Genomic DNA, 16,785 nt, shown 5'->3' with positions numbered 1-16,785 from the left:
TGGGCGGTTCCAGAAGCCCTGATTCCTGATCTATGAGGCCGATCCCACGTGTTCAGACAGTTACTGAGCGCGTTAGGTGAGATGTAGAAATCACCCAGCACCATGCCTGGCCCGTGCTTCCTCTTCCCAGTTGTGGAAGGGTGGGAGGTTGGGGGTCACACTGCACACACAAACAAGAACGTGCCCTGGGCCGGGCCCAGTGGCTCACACCTGTAATCCCAGCACTTTTGGAGGCCCGGGCGGGTGGATCACGAGGTCAAGAGATCCAGACCATCCTGGCCAACATGGTGAAACACTGTCTCTACTAAAAATATAAAAAATTAGCTGGGCGTGGTGGCATGCGCCTGTAGTCCCGGCTACTCGGGAGGCTGAGGCAGGAAGATCGCTTGAATCCGGGAGGCAGAGGTTGCAGTGAGCCTAGATCACGCCACTGCGCTCCAGCCTGGGCGACAGAGCGAGACGCTGTCTCAAAAAACAAAATAAAACAAAACAGACAAAAAACAAGAACGTGCCCTGTCTAGTCAATATTCCATGGGGGTGCTGCTCTTCCTTGCCCACTCTGGTGAAATCTTGCATCTATTGGATATACTCTGATATCACTTTGATTTAGACTCTCACCATCTGAATTCCTGGAAATTTCTCAAAACTCATCTTCCTGCCCCAAGTCTGGCCTCCCTCCAATTTATTCACCAGCTGAAAGATCTGAAACTCAAGTCTGATCATCTTGCTCCTGGGCTTGCCTTCTTCATTGGCTCCCCATCACTTTCAGAATAAAGCCCATACTTCCTGCTTACATTCCCAGAGCCTGGTCTTGCATCATTAAACTCCTGCCTGCTTCTCTAGTGTCCTCTTCAACCTCCCACTTCTGCTGTAGTCCTAACGCACAGCTTGTGGTTCCCCAAAGTGGATGTGCTTTTTCTGCCTCCAGGTCAATATGAATGTTGTTCAAATGCTTTTCTCTTCTTCATCTAGCTGACTTCTACTCCTTCTTCAAAACTCAGTCCAAGCATCACTTTCTCCAGAGACTTCTCCTTTTATTTATTTATTTATTTATTTATTTATTTATTTATTTTTGAGATGAGATCTTGCTCTGTTGCCCAGGCTGGAGTACAGTGGTACAATCATAGCTCACTGCAGCCTCGACCTCCCAGGCTCAAGTGATCCTCCCACCTCAGCCATCCAAGTAGCTGGGAGTACAGGCATGTGCTACCACACCCGGCTAATTTTTAAATTTTTTGTAGAGACAAGGTCTCACTATGTTGCCCAGGCTGGTCTTGAACTCCTGAGCTTAAGTGATCTTCTCATCTCAGCCTCCCAAAGTGCTAGGGTTGCAGGTGTGAGCCACCACACCCAGCCACTCTCCATGTTCTCATAGCACTTGGTGCATTGCTCCATCACAGCACCAATTGCTGCATGGCAACGCATTGAATTTATCATCTGTAAATATCTCTAGACTGGGAGCTTGTTATAGTAGGAAATATGTCTTATCGCACTTTACATCTCTAGATCTTAGAAGAGAGTCCTAAGACTGCTATATAGTGAATGAGTAATTAGTAAATGCTTGTTGAATGATTAAATGGGTACTATGAATGGTGAATAAACATATCGTTTGGATCTACCTGGTTCTCCTTAACAATTCCTGAAGAAGATTTTTCTTCAGAACTTTATAAAGACAGGAAAAAATGTAGTGGAGAGGAAGTAATGATATAGGGACAGTTTGTTAACAGTTTGTACACATGAACACCCATACATATATCTCACTATGCAGTCATTCTGGGATTGCTACCAAGCTTTCTTCCTCAGGCCATTGGTAGAAACCTTAGCCAAATGTGGCCCAGGAATTGTCTGTCTGAGGTTCTTTTGGAGTTTCTCCCTTTTTCTGTGTGTTCTTTTCTAGTTTCTTTTTTGTTGTCCTTAGATCCACTGTTCATTCATTCACTCTGCAAACATACCCTTAAATGTTTAGTAGAATTTACCGGAGCCTGGTGTTTTCTTTGTGGAAAGTTTTTAAACTATAATGTATATTTCTTTAATAGATATAGGACTATTTAGGATCTCTGTTTCTTCTAGAATGAACTTTGATAGTTTTTGCCTCAAATAATTTTTTCATTTAATGTAAGTTGCTGAATTTATTGACATAAAGTTGTTCACAGCACTCTTTTATTATCTTGTTAATACCTGCAGAATCTATAGTGTTGTCACATCTGTCATTCCAGATATTGGTAATTTGTGTCTGCCCTTTTTTTTCCTGATCAATCTGGTTAGAGGCTTATCAATTTTATTGATTTTTCTCAAATAACTAATGTCCAGTTTTGTTTGATTTTCTCTATTGTTTTTCTGTCTTCTATTTCACTTATTTCCACTCTGATCATTATTTTCTTTCTTTCTGCTTAGTTTGGGTTTAATTTGCACTTATTTCTCTAGTTTCTTAAGGTGGAAGTGGAGGCCACTGATTTGAGACTTTCTTTCTTTCTAATATTGGCTTTCATGCTGTAAATTTCCCCCCAAAAACTACTTAAACAGCATCCCATGTATTTAAGCATGCTATGCCTTCATTTTCTGCAAATAAATCCTGAACACCAATTCTATGCCAGATATGGCACCAGGTACTGCAAAAACAGTTTGTGTCTTACCCAGGTACTGCTAAACAGTCTGTGAGTCAGAGAAGATGGGACATTTAACAAATGAAGGGTGATGAGTGGATTGATGGGGGGAGCCTAGGAAACCACATAGGTCCTATTCTATGCTGGATGTCTAGCAGACAGCCTGCATATAATTGCAGACAGGTTTCAGTCTCTGCAACTGCCCTCAGTTCAGCATTTATTCAGTGTCTTCCATGGAATACTACACAGCCATAAAAAAGAATGCAATCATGTTCTTTGCAGCAACATGGATGGAGCTAGAGGCCATTATCCTAAGTGAACTGACACAGGAACAGAAAACCAAATAATGCATGTTTTCACTTATAAGTGAGAGCTAAACATTGAGTACACATGAACACAAAGAAGGGAACAAAAGATACCAGGGCCTACTTGAGGATAGAGGATGAGAAGAGGGTGAGGACTGAAAAACTACCTATCAGGTACTATGCTTATTACCTGGATGATTAAATAATCTGTACACCAAATACCCACGACACACAATTTACCTATATAACAAATCTGCACATGCTGAACCTAAAATAAAAGTTAAAATAAATAAATAGCACTTTAAAACAATTTAAACATAAACAGTGCCTTGATCAACTATACTTCCAATATTTTTGCTATTTTTGTTTCTGCTTCCTATTTTCTAAGTCCTTGAAATGCAGATGATAAAGGCTTTTCTCTGATATAAAAGGTCCCTACCCTGTCTTCTGCAAAATTGCTGCAATGAAATATTTTCATTGCCTTTTGTATTTCCGAGGTGCTGGGGGCAGAGTCAGACATTATAAGCTTTAGATTTAGGAGGAGAGAGAATTCTGACATCTGGAAAATTCTTCAGTGGTGAGAACCTGGGCTTGGAGTCAGGCAGAGATCTGGGTGTTAATCTTGACTCCACAATTTATTTACAGTGTAATCTCAGGCAATTACTTAGCTATGCTAAGGCTCAGTTCTGATCTGTAACATGGGGGTAATAATACCTACCAACTGACAGAACTGTTTTGAGAGTTAAGTAATGAATGGAACGCTTAGTACAGTGTCTGGTACAAGCTAAGTGCCCCACAAATGGAAGCTGTTGCCATTGCCACTTGGTTCCTTTATTGTTGCTCCACCTCTCACAATCAATCATCTTCCTTCTCTGGGGTTAAAACCAGTCTTTTCACTGTGTCTCAGGTTTTTGTGGCCTTATTTTCCCAAATCCTTCTCAAGGCACTTTCTCATCTTCATTTTATAGTTTGGACAACTGAACCAACCAACCAGCCACCATGACCTCCTAACTGGGGTCTCATTGCCAGTTGATTCCCTGAGTCAGTCTGCTCACTGCTGGAATGGTCTTGGGTTGACTCCTGATGACAGTAGTGTGAGCCTGGAGGCTACTCTGTGAACCCACTTCTCCCCGTACCCTTCATTTACCAAACTTTAACCCTCTTGTCCTATCATCATCTTTCCCGTTTTTGTTTTATTTTGTTTTGTTTTTTCTTCAGACAGACTTTTGTTCTTGTTGCCCAGGCTGGAGTGCAATGGTGCGATCTCGGCTCACTGCAACCTCTGCCTCCCAGGTTCAAGAGATTCTCCTGCCTCAGCCTCCTGAGTAGATGGGATTACAGGCATGTGCCACCACCCCTGGCTAAGTTTGTATTTTTAATAGAGACGGGATTCCTCCGTGTTGGTCAGGCTGGTCTCGAACTCCCAACCTCAGGTGATCTGCCTGCCTCGGCCTCCCAAAGTGCTGGGATTACAGGCGTGAGCCACCGTGCCCAGCCCATCTTTCTCTTCTAACCTTGCCCATCCTCTAAACTGGTGTTAACAACAGGAAATTTTAGAACACCAAAAGCAAATGTCAGTCTCCATTTGATTTGGGAATGGTAGCTGGAACCTTCATTGAAAGAGATCTTTGGGGACAGAGGAAATTTGCCTCTTCACTTAATTGCCTCTTAAGTTTTCAGACATGAACCTGATCTATACCAAACATTACTCTGACATGTGTGACGTGGGGAAAGGGGAGCAGAGGCTCCAGCCCAAGGACAGCTTTGCTGAAACAATATGCTCACTCTGTCCCCTAGTATAAGATCTGTGGACAGTGAGCAGTGTCACTAAGGTGCAATTATCTGCTCTGTTTTTAACAATCTGAAAATAAACTGGTTATGCCTGATTGTTGCATGCAATTCATTGGCAAACACTTCCATATGTCTGCAACAAACTGGCACGTCTCAGACTTCAGATTGACATTTGTCATGGCTTTGGGGTTAGTATTTTGCCAAATGTAGCTGAACTTACAATGTGGTAATGATGCCACCACTCAGCAGCTCCGTGGTGCTGAATTATAAGACAGGTCTCATTACCCCAGCCAAGCCCATCAGCTAGATGATTGTGTTAGTTCTCAATTGCTGCATAACAAATTACCCCCAAACTGAAAACTTTAAAATAACAAACACTTACTATCTAACAGGCTCTGAGTGTCAGAATGTAGGAGTGGTTTAGCTGGGTGCTTCTGACTCAGGGTCTCTTATGAAGTTGCAGTAAAGCTGTTGGCTGAGGCTGCAGTAATCTCAAAGTTCATTATGGGATTCAAGCTCACACTTACTGGATTGTTGGCAGGCATCAGATCCTTGCTGGCTGCTGGTTGGGAGCCTCAGTTTCTTGCCATATGGGCATCTCTATATCAGCTGACCTCCCCCAGAGCAAATGACCTAAGAAAGACTGAGAGAGTAATCAGGATGCAAGCTGGTAGTGCCTTTTATAGCCTAATTTCAGAAGTGATGTATCATCACTTCTGCTGTAATCTGTTGGTCATAGAGACCAATTCTAGAACAGCATGGAGGGAACTACACAGATGTGAATACCAGGAAGCAGGGATCACTGGGGCCATCGTGGATGCTCACTACCACAATGATTTAGACTGAGTTACCCAGCTTGCCCATTCATTCACTCATCCATTCACTCATTTTTTTTTTTTTTTTTGAGATGGAGTTTTGCTCTTGTTGCCCAGGCTGGAGTGCAATGGTGCGACCTCGGCTCACTGCACCCTCTGCCTCTTAGATTCAAGTGATTCTCCTGCCTCAGCCTCCCGAGTAGCTAGGATTACAGGTGCCTGCCACCACACCTTGCTAATTTTTTTATTTTCTTTTTTATTTTTAGTAGAGACTGGGTTTCACCTTGTTGGCCAGGCTGATCTCGAACTCCTGACCTCAGGTGATCCACCTGCCTCGACCTCCCAAAGTGCTGGGATTGCAGGCGTGAGCCACTGCACCCAGCTCACTCGCTCATTTAATCAATGTTTATAGATGCCCACAAGCTCCAGGTACTATTCTTGGTGCTGAGGATCCACTGGAGAAAAAGGGCTGTTCCTGCCATCAGGGGCCTTACAGTAAATTACAATGAAGCATGGAAAGGGCCGTTGTGGGGGAAATTCAGGGTTATGAGAATGTGTGCAAAGTTAGGAATGGCTTCCTGGAGAAAAGGGCAAAGTGACATGGTAAATTACTCACAGTGCCTTAAAGGGTAAGTGGATTGGGGTGGTAGCATGGGAAATTGAGAATAGAATATTATGGGGAGATCCAGGCAGCAGGCAGGAACCCAGGAAATTTAGCCAGTAGGAGGAGAGCCTTTCGTAGGTCAGGACCAAGGAACGAGGTGCCAGCCCTGGGGGTCAGGAGGTAAGATCACGGCTAGTCCAGTCCTCCTAGCAGCCTCTCAATCACCCAACAGGTTACTGGGTCAGGAGAGCAAGCATTGCAAATAAGATGAGGGGAGCTTCGGAGTGGAGGCTGAGGCCTGGTTCCCAGAAGTGAAGAAAGGGTCACAAGGGAATCAATTCAGGGAGGCCAGTGCTTTTTTCTAAGCATTGCCCTGAAACACCTAGATCCCCTCTGAAAGAGAACCACATAGATTAGTGCTGGAGGCTGTGCCTCAGCTGTGGGGAAGGGGGTTTAGGGACAGGAACCAGGGCTGATACCTGAAGAGAAAGTTGCAGAGCAGCAAAGTTTGTCTTTGGTGCCATTGCCCAGATCCTGTCCTGCCAGCTTGGTGCTCTCATGGTGCCTCCAAGTTCCCTGGCCCACCCCTTCACCCTTATCCCAGCACCGTTCTGCTGTCCATACTGTCAGGGCCAGCCCATTGCCTAGGCTTTGTCCAGCCACACCCATCCCCACTCTGCTAACCTGTAAGGAACAGCCCTGCCACAAACTTTACGGCCATGGTCCAGCCTCAAGAACGGAGGATGCAGAACTCACTGTACCAGGCTCCTAGGCACAGAAAACCAACCAAACAAACAAAGACTGTTATGGAAAAGTAGAGGCTGGGAGTTGGCTGCTCTGATTATTTGTGGCTCTTGGTTGGATTCACTATCTGAGGGCTCAGTCTTTGCTACTGTAACCTATTTGTTACCACCTATGGGCAGAATCAAAGTTCTGCAGTCTGTGTTAGATCAGTCTAATTTTGTGGGAAAATTGGCGACTTTGGCCATCTGGGAAATGGTTGCTACCTCTCCGCCTTGTGTCAGCACACCTATGGAACCTTCATCATGGAGCCCAGGGGATCAATGGAACCAGGGAAGGGCAGCTCTTCCTTTTATAGCAGTATCAATATGGCATCTACCACTGCTCCTACAGGCATAATTAGCTGTTGAGGGGCGAGTGTGTGCCAGGTGCTCTGCTCACGCCTCTACCTCATACCTTATGAATGCTCACAGTCATCTGATAGCACAGCAATGATTACAAGCAGTTTACAGAGATCATGTTACTTCTCCAAGGTCACATGGCCATAGGTGATAGAACGCTGGTACATTTGACTTCTGAACCTCTGCTCTTTCAGCAGGGTTCAAATACCCATAGTATGGATTTCTTCACTTGTTCAAAGCTCTGAAAGGTCATATACTGTATGTTGGAACCAGCCTTCCTCCGTCCCTGGCCACACCCTGATTCCTTCTAGTTTTTGTTTCCTAAGTCTCTGAATGCTCTTATGTTGTCACTGTCCAGGATGTCTCTTCCAGAAGGCTGATGGTGAGCAAAGTCTGAGGTATCATCAAGAAATTAAAGCCAAGGGGGAATGGAAAGTAGCGCAAAATAAAATTCCAGGATTTAAGGTTTCAGAGCAGGCAGGAGAGGAAAGGCAGGAAGTGCATCTGATAGTAAATAGACCCTCACCTCTTAAAACAGCAGCAAAAACAGGCAACATGTATTGAGTACCTGTTATGCACCAGGCCCTGGGTGAAGCACACTGTGTACATTATCCCATTTAACCCTCACAACACACCTAAGAGGTAGTTACCTCTACTATCCCGATTATACAGATGATGAAACTGAGGCTCAGGGAGGTGAAGTCACTTGGTCATACCGTGGCAGATATGGCAATTGGACCCGACTCCTAATGGCTCCATAGCCCGAGCTCTGAAACTTTGTGTTGTCCTGCCTTCATGTATCCCCATCGATTTCCAGATCATTTCGGAGCGCACCAAGCCCAGGATGCATGAGTTCCAGTCTGAGGTGTTCATGATCATTGGCGGCTGCACGAAAGATGAACGGTTTGTGGCAGAGGTGACCTGCCTGGACCCCCTGAGGCGCAGCCGCCTGGAGGTGGCCAAGCTTCCGCTAACAGAGCATGAGCTGGAGAGTGAGAATAAGAAGTGGGTGGAGTTTGCATGCGTGACATTGAAAAATGAGGTCTACATCTCAGGTAAGCAGGAGTCATGTAAAGGCAAAGCAAGCTCCAGTAGCACTACATATATTCCTGAGTGGCAGCCAGGCAACCATCCTAGAAGAATTACTGTGAATTGGCAGTGATCCGGCTCTGACTGAGACAGGATATGGACCCAGGAGCTCAGGTGGTCTTATCTTGGAGAGTACATTGCTACTTAATAAACAAAAAACGGAGCAACAATGTACTATTTTTTTCTTTTCTTTTCTTTTTTTTTTGAGACAGCGTCTAGCTCTGTTGCTCAGGCTGGAGTACAGTGGCACAATCTTGGCTAGCTGCAACCTCCGCCTCCCGAGTTCAAGTGATCCTCCTGCCTCACCCTCCCGAGTAGCTGGGATTACAATCAGGTGCCTGCCACCATGCCCAGCTAATTTTTGTATTTTTAGTAGAGACGGGGTTTCACCATGTTGGCCAGGCTGGTCTTGAACTCCTGACCATAGGTGATCCACCGGCCTTGGCCTCCCAAAGTGCTGGGATTACAGGCGTGAGCCACCTTGTCCGGCCAGCATTGTACTATTAATAGAAAACCTGGGGAGGAGGCAGAGAAGTCTAGTCCTTTCCAGAAAAAGAAGAGGGAAAGTGGTAAGGGTTTATTCAGTGTCTGCTATATGCATAGGCCCCTGAGCTACGCAGTGGGAATTCAGTAATGAGTAAACACATCTGCCCTTCCCCTCCCATGTCTATTAGGTTGTACTTGGGTATAGTTCAGTAGGACCCAATACTTTTTCATTACGAAAATGTTTGCTTCAGTATTGATAGTTACTTTGTGTCTGCCTTTCCCATTAGACCTGGAGTTCCATGAGGGGCAACACTATAGCCCCTGTACCTAGCACTGTGCCTGACCTCGGGGTAAATGTTCAGTAAATATTTATTGAATGACGCAGTCTCAACCATCTTTACTGAGTGGTAGATACATTTATACTTTAATAACATTTAATTGTTTGCCTCTCACATCAACTCTGCAAGGTAGGTGTTTTTAATGTAGGAGAAAACAGAGGCTCAGAGAGATTCTCAGACATACCTAAGGTCGCACACTGGTAGGTGTCAGGCAGGACTTCAACCCAAGTTCTAAGCCTAACGCCCACACTCTTCCCCATCACATCAAAAGCCACCTGGCTCTCCCTGGGACCCTAAGGAAGGAGACAAGCTTCCCTTCCCCTTTCTTAGAGGCTTTTCTTGAATCTGAACTTGTGGGGAAAGCTGGACCCCAGAGCGTGTTTCCTCCAAAATCAAGGGCAGGTCATTCTTTGGATGCATTTATACCATTGATTAGGTTCTAGCTTTCTTTTAATCTTGTAGACGTTTATTTTATTTTATTTTTTATTTTTTTGAGACAGAGTCTAGCTCTGTTGCCCAGGCTGGAGCGCAGTGGCGTGATCTCGGCTCACTGCAATCTCTGCCTCCTGTGTTCAAATGATTCTCCTGCCTCAGCCTCCCAAGTAGCTGGGATTACAGGCACGTGGCACCACATCCGGCTAATTTTTGTATTTTTAGTGCAGATGGGGTTTCACAGTGTTGGTCAGGCTGGTCTTGAACTCCTGACCTTGTGATCCACCCGCCTCAGCCTCCCAAAGTGCTGGGATTACAAGCGTGAGCCACTGCGCCCGGCCTTAATTGTTGTAGAAGATCCAAACAATACTGAGCAAGTAAAGTAAAATAGGGCAGTTTCTCTGTGCCATCACAATTCTATGGGTTTTCATTTTTTACAAAAATTGTTTTCTACTTGCTCAGGGTAAATAATTTTAGCTGCTGTTACAAATCCTAAGTCTCAGTGAATTAACACAATAGTATGCAGGGGTCAGGGGCAGGACGGTCTGCTCCACTCAGCCACTCAGGGGCCTAGGGTCCTGCCATCTTCTGACACTGCCTCTTCCTACACATGGCCTTGATTTAGGGACAAGAAAAAAGCTAAGGGAGTTGAGAAGTCACACCTGCTCATAAAAGCCTCAGCCTGGAAGTGCCATCAATTTTGCTCACATTCCATTGGCAAAAACTAGCCACATGACCTCCCTTACCCTCCCCTCACCCCCTCTGGGTGCAGGGACCTGGGAAATGTAGTTCAGCTATGTGCCCAGGAGGGATCAACAGGTGTGGTCATCATAGTCAGTCTTTGTCACATATACTACACGTGTTATTCTTTTTTTCTTTTTCTTGAGATGGAGTCTCACTCTGTTGTCCAGGCTGGAGTACAATGGCGAGATCTCGGCTCACTGCAACCTCTGCCTCCCAGGTTCAAGCAATTCTCCTGCCTCAGCCCCCTGAGTAGCTGGGACTACAGGCACATGCCATCATGCCTGGCCAATTTTTGTATTTTTGGTAGAGAGGGGGTTTCACTATGTTGGCCAGGCTGGTCTCAAACTCCTGACCTCAGGTTATCCTCCTGCTTTGGCCTCCCAAAGTGCTGGGATTACAGGTGCCCACCACCATGCCTGGTTAATTTTTGTATTTTTGGTAGGTGGGGGGTTCACCATATTGACAGGCTGGTCTCAAACTCCTGACCTCAAGTGATCCGCCCGCTTCGGTCTCCCAAAGTGCTGAGATTACAGGCGTGAGCCACCACGCCCGGCCCAATTTTTTTTTGTATTTTAAGTAGAGACAGGGTTTCACCATGTTGACCAGGCTAGTCTTGAACTCCTGATCTCAGGTGATCCGCCCACCTCAGCCTCCCAAAGTGCTGGGATTACTGGTGCGAGCCACCGTGCCCAGCCCACGTTATTCTTTTGTCATAAATTTGTTGTTCACTTTTTAATGATACAAGCAATACCTGAAAGCATGCTTGTTATACACAGCTAAATCAACAGAAACTTGTACTTCAATTAACAATATCATCTGGACATGATGACATGTTGGTTTAATGGATATACATATTAAGTGATATAGTTATTACATGCAAAGCACATGGTGGGAGCTTAATTACGTTGGCCAGTATTATCACTACTGTTATTCTTTTTACCAGCTATATGGCAGTCTACCAAATGGATAAACCATAATTTTTTTAGCTTTCTTTTTTTGGTCTCCTTAAAAAATATTGCAGTAGGCATTCTTAGACACATATTTTTTCATACTTGTGCTGCTACTTGGAAAGTTTCCTGGAAGTTGTCATATGTGAATTAAGAATTTTGTATATATTGTGAAATTTTCCTACAGAAAAGTTGTACCAATTTACAGTTCAATCAGTGATGAATGACAGTGCCCATTTTCCATATCCTTGCTAACGATTTTTATTATTAGTCATTTAAATTTTTAATAGACTAGAATGGTAAATATATATTTACCAGATAATTGTATTTATTTTTAAAAATTATCTGTTCATACTCTTTGACAGTTCCTATCAGTTTTTGTCTTGTTCTTACTAATTTTTTGGAACTCTTCTTATATATCCTTTGCTATTTGTGTTGCAAATATTTTCTCCTAGACTGTGGTTGTTTTTTACCTTTATATACTTGTTTTCTTTCCTATACAATTCTACATTCATGTCATGCTTAGAAAACCCCTCCTAACCCCAAAGTCATTAACATAATATCCTATACATTCTCCAGTTACTTCTGTAGCAGTAACATTTGAATTTTATTTTAAATGTAATATAAAATAAGTATCTAACTTAATTTTTTATCCAAATGAATAACCAATTGTTCTAATAACATTTATTTAATGATCTGTATATATTTTAGTCCATTTCTGTGCTCTTGTTTTTAACTGATCAGTTTGTCTAGTACTGCACTGTTTGTATTAGGATAGCTTTATAGTATATTTTAATATTTGATAAGGAAAGCCTCCTTCTTACCTTTTCTTTTTCAAAAGTTTCTTAGAAATTTTTCCAAACTTCCTCTTCCCAGTGAAATTTAGAATTATCTCATCAAGTTCCCCTCAAAAGTCTTGAAGGCACTGAGTATATAGATTAACCTAGGGAGGGTTGACATCTTCACAATAAGGTGTCTTCTCATTTATGCACACGATATGCTTTCTCAGGGTTTTTTTTATTTTTGTCCTAAAATAAAATCATAGGTTTTAATAAAGGTAGCATACATTTTTTTGAAAATTTACATTTATTTTATACTTTTTGATGCTACCTAAATGGGATCAATGTTTTGAATAAATGGAGACCTCTGAAAGGTACCCCACCCAAAGGAAAACAGCCAAACTGTATGAACAAAAGATTCAAGGAAGAGGAAGCTCAGCTTCCCTCATAGTAAGCGAAAACCAAACTGACATAGTTTTTTTCTGTCAGACTTCAAAAAAATAAATAAAAGAAAGAAAACAAAACCACCACCACCAACAAAAAGTGGGTATGAGGAAAAGTCAACCACCACAGCTGTGGAGGATGCCTTGGCTGCACATATAAAAATTCAGGGTGCACATGGCTTTGACTTAGAAAACCCACTTCTGGGTTCCATGCTAGAGAAACACCCCTGACACAGAATGTGGTCAGTAATGTTCATTTCTCCACTACTGCACACATGTAAGTCTGAAAAGTAAATCTTTGCTTTAAGTAGTTGGTGGTAGTCTATGCTGATGGGAAAATGGAAACACAAAGCTGTTAAATATTTGATTAAAATCACCCAAAAAGTCAGTTCTCCTTTGTCTTTGTCTCTTTCCCCAGCTGCTGAATTTTGTATTTTCTGTTTTTTAAGAGAGTTGCCTTCAAGAAAACGTTTACCAGATCACTCTCAAATGATCTATTGTGAGCATCTCATACTTTTATAACAAAAATTATTTAGAAATAGGATAAATCCCACTGATCGTTTTATACAGATCAGAGCGACAAACCAGGAGAATGTTGTAGGATTTCTTAGTGATTTTTCCAGGTCTGTATCTTTGCTTTTTGGTTTAAATAAAAAGTAAACATAGAATTTAAGCTGCTATGTAATTTGCCTTCTGCACAAACCCCACTGTCCCCGCCCAGCCTTGCTTCCTGCTCCCTGTGAGGGCAAACACTGAGTCCAGGCTCCCTCTGGCCCCTACCCACCCAGGCTGGCTTGGGTCCTGCCCCCCGAAGCCTTCTCAGGGCACTGCTCACTTAGCCACCTCTTCTCTGAATTCTTGCAGCACTGAGGTGGACATGACACAGTGTGGCACATCATCCATTCTGTCTCTCCCTGTTCCCCTGCATTTGCCTCGTCTCTCCTGCCAGACATCACACACCTGCTGGGTTTCTTGTATCTTCCCTCAGGGTAGGGCTGGCCTGGGGACCTGGCACTTTTGGACATGTGGGATATTATGGGAGAAGCTGTATTTCTGACACATCTGGTGGTTTCTTAAATGCTTTGTATCTCTTGCAGGTGGCAAAGAAACACAGCATGATGTTTGGAAATATAATTCTTCGATCAACAAGTGGATTCAGATTGAGTATTTAAACATAGGCCGCTGGAGGCATAAGATGGTGGTGTTGGGTGGCAAGGTCTATGTGATCGGAGGCTTTGATGGCTTACAGAGAATCAACAACGTGGAGACCTACGACCCCTTTCACAACTGCTGGTCAGAGGTATAGGACACGATTTCTACCAGTAACTGCCTGTATTATTACTTCAGTGCTTTTTAAAAAAGCTTTGGAACGTGCCTGCCGTGGTGGTCAGCTTTCTGATCACTTTACTTCCAAAGAGAACAGTTTGGGTGGCTCTGAGCTTCCCTCCTCCTAGGAGCTATTGCTTCAGTATTGCTGATCAAGTCACAGAAACAATGTCCTTCCAAGTGGTGAAGGTCTGTGTGGACACCTGTCCTAATTTGGACAGAACCCCAGATGTGGACAGAGGCTCACCCTGTCCTTAGATGGGAGATCTCTTGGTCTGCATGTCTTGGCGTAGAGTCTTGTCTCCTCAGATGCCTTCTCTCCTATTCTCCACACTGGACACATGCGGATCACTTTACTACACCGTTTATGAACCCAGAGTGATTTGGTCATGTTAGAAATCATCCCTTCTTTATTTTCCCATGGATGATGAGCCACTTACAGGCCTGCATGTCAGACTTTAGTAATGCAACCTCAGGTATATATCAGACCCAGGAAAAGAAAAGCCACCTCATCTCATTTCCAGGTTATTCCCAGTTTCAAATTTTCTTTCTCCTCATCAGATCAGATGTCCAAGCATGTTCCAGCTTAATGGAATGTACAACACAGTCATTGTAGGCACAAGCAAAGGTAGCCAGGTCACCACATCTAGCCAAGACTGTCAGCCTGAAAAGTGCTATATTGAGAGCCCTTAACATGTATGGGGGACATGCCCAGGATCTTCTCAAAACAAGCCCTATCACAGAGCTGCTCCACGATCTAAAAGGATCCTGTAAATAAATGGGCAAGAGGCTCTTGGAAGTCTCCTTTACTGTCCTGGGGTTCACAGGATAGAAGCACACGTCTGACTTAATCTCAAAATCCTCAATGCTGCCCCATAATGGAAGAGTCTGCTTACCTGTGGCCACCGTATCGGCTTTTCTTCCTAGATATAAGCACCAAGGAAAATCAATGCTGGTACATAGTAGGCATTCCATAAATATTTTTCGAGTGGATGAGCACATGAATGAATATGAATATGCATGTATAAAACATCATTTTCCTCCCACACTGGCTGACTTCATCTGTATAAACTTATTCTTGCCTGAGAGCTGGATTCTGGGAGAGGCTGGCACATCCCAACACACAGCTTGCTCTAGCTTTCGTGGAGCCTGGAGGGAGGGTGGGAAATGCATGCTTTCATTCTTGCTGTGTCTTAAGAGGAGTCAAGCCCATGGGCCTTGTGACTTTAGGCAAAAGATGACCAGTTCTGTGTCCCGGAGCTCTGTCCTGTATTGTGGGAGCTACTGCAGCAATCTGGGCAGCATGACTGACAGCTTCTTCTTGTGCCCTCTGCCTCTACAGGCCGCACCCCTCCTTGTCCATGTCAGTTCCTTTGCAGCAACCAGCCATAAGAAGAAGCTCTATGTGATCGGGGGAGGGCCCAATGGGAAACTGGCCACAGACAAGACTCAGTGTTATGACCCTTCCACCAACAAGTGGAGTTTGAAGGCGGCCATGCCCGTGGAGGCTAAATGCATCAATGCAGTGAGTTTCCGGGACCGCATCTATGTCGTTGGTGAGTAATGGCTTCATATTGGTCTGAATGGCTTAGAACCTGAATGAGCGCCTGGCTGCAGCACGTAAAGGGTGTGTCGCGGGGTCTCCAGCGCTGGCAACTCACTGCCCCTAGGACCCACTCTGGCTTTCAGAAGAGCCATAAATCGACTGTTTCTCTTGGCAAGAGGGTAGACTTGGCCTAATCAGAAGTTGAGTTTTAGTGGTTAAGAGGGAAGAAACCAGAAAAATGGAGCGATGCCCACCGTGTTTCCTCCCTCTCCTCAGGTGGGGCCATGAGAGCGCTGTACGCCTACAGCCCGCTGGAAGACAGCTGGTGCCTGGTGACCCAGCTCAGCCACGAGCGGGCCAGCTGCGGCATCGCGCCCTGCAACAACCGGCTCTACATCACCGGCGGGCGGGACGAGAAGAACGAGGTTATCGCCACGGTGCTGTGCTGGGACCCCGAGGCCCAGAAACTGACAGAGGAGTGCGTCCTGCCCCGGGGCGTGTCGCACCACGGCAGCGTCACCATCAGGAAGTCGTACACCCACATCCGCAGGATCGTGCCCGGAGCAGTGTCTGTCTGACGGCACGGTGGGGAGCTGGAGAGCCCCCCCGACCCTCAGCGTGCCCGCCTCACCTCTCACCCTCCTCCAGTCCCACTTCAGGCAGCAGGCTCGAGTTTGAGGCCATATACATCAGGGGATCCCCTTGACTTACTTTGGGGGAACCTTGGAAGTCACAGTTTGGGGTCACTTGAGACCGGCCAGGAATGTTTGCATGACCTACCTCAGGAGGGGAGGCGAGGAAGAGTAATATTTAGCATTCAGGACCCACCCACCCTATGCTGGCTTCTGTGCCAGGCACTTCCTTTTATCGGTTCATTTAACCTGGTGACTGGCTCTTATCACTTCTAGTTTACAGGTGAGGGAACCAAGTTTCACAGAGGCTAAGTGGCGTGCCCCTGATCACTCAGATAGCAAGTAGCTACCCCAGGAGTCTAAAATCCAGGTCTTTCATCTCCGAAGTCAATGCTCTTTCCACCATGCTGCCTATCTCAGAGCAGGAAAAACAAACAAAAAACAACAACAAAACCTGGCTCATGCTGGGCATGGCGGCTCACGCCTGTAATCCCAGCCCTATGGGAGGCTGAGGCGGGCGGATGACCTGAGGTCAGGAGTTCAAGACCAGCCTGGCCAACATGGTGAGACCGCCCCGTCTCTACTAAAAATACAAAAATTAGCCGGGTGCAGTGGCAGGCGCTTGTAATTCCAGCTACTCAGGAGGCTGAGGCAGCAGGATCACTTGAACTTGGGAGGTGGAAGTTGCAGTGAGCCGAGATCGCGACACTGCACTGCAGCCCGGGAAACAAAAGTGAAGCTCTGTCTCCAAAACAAAAACAAA

General features: G+C 45.0%; 1 protein-coding gene across 1 annotated transcript in view; it reads left to right on the top strand.

The window, feature by feature from the left end:
- The window catches only part of KLHL6 (kelch like family member 6), a 63,849-nt gene extending 47,289 nt beyond the window's left edge, over positions 1-16,560 (top strand). The window contains exons 4-7 of the mRNA XM_004038081.5: positions 8,078-8,315; positions 13,616-13,818; positions 15,187-15,400; positions 15,667-16,560. Coding sequence (XP_004038129.2) covers positions 8,078-8,315; positions 13,616-13,818; positions 15,187-15,400; positions 15,667-15,968 — 957 coding nt within the window. The 3' untranslated portion in view covers positions 15,969-16,560. The remainder of the gene's footprint in view (positions 1-8,077; positions 8,316-13,615; positions 13,819-15,186; positions 15,401-15,666) is intronic.
- The last annotated feature ends 225 nt before the right edge of the window (positions 16,561-16,785 follow it).

This window comes from Gorilla gorilla, chromosome 2 (genome assembly GCF_029281585.2).
Source record: "Gorilla gorilla gorilla isolate KB3781 chromosome 2, NHGRI_mGorGor1-v2.1_pri, whole genome shotgun sequence".
Taxonomy (NCBI): domain Eukaryota; kingdom Metazoa; phylum Chordata; class Mammalia; order Primates; family Hominidae; genus Gorilla; species Gorilla gorilla.
The sequence above is the reverse complement of the archived record's forward strand: the minus strand, read 5'-3'. Positions and strand labels throughout refer to the sequence as shown.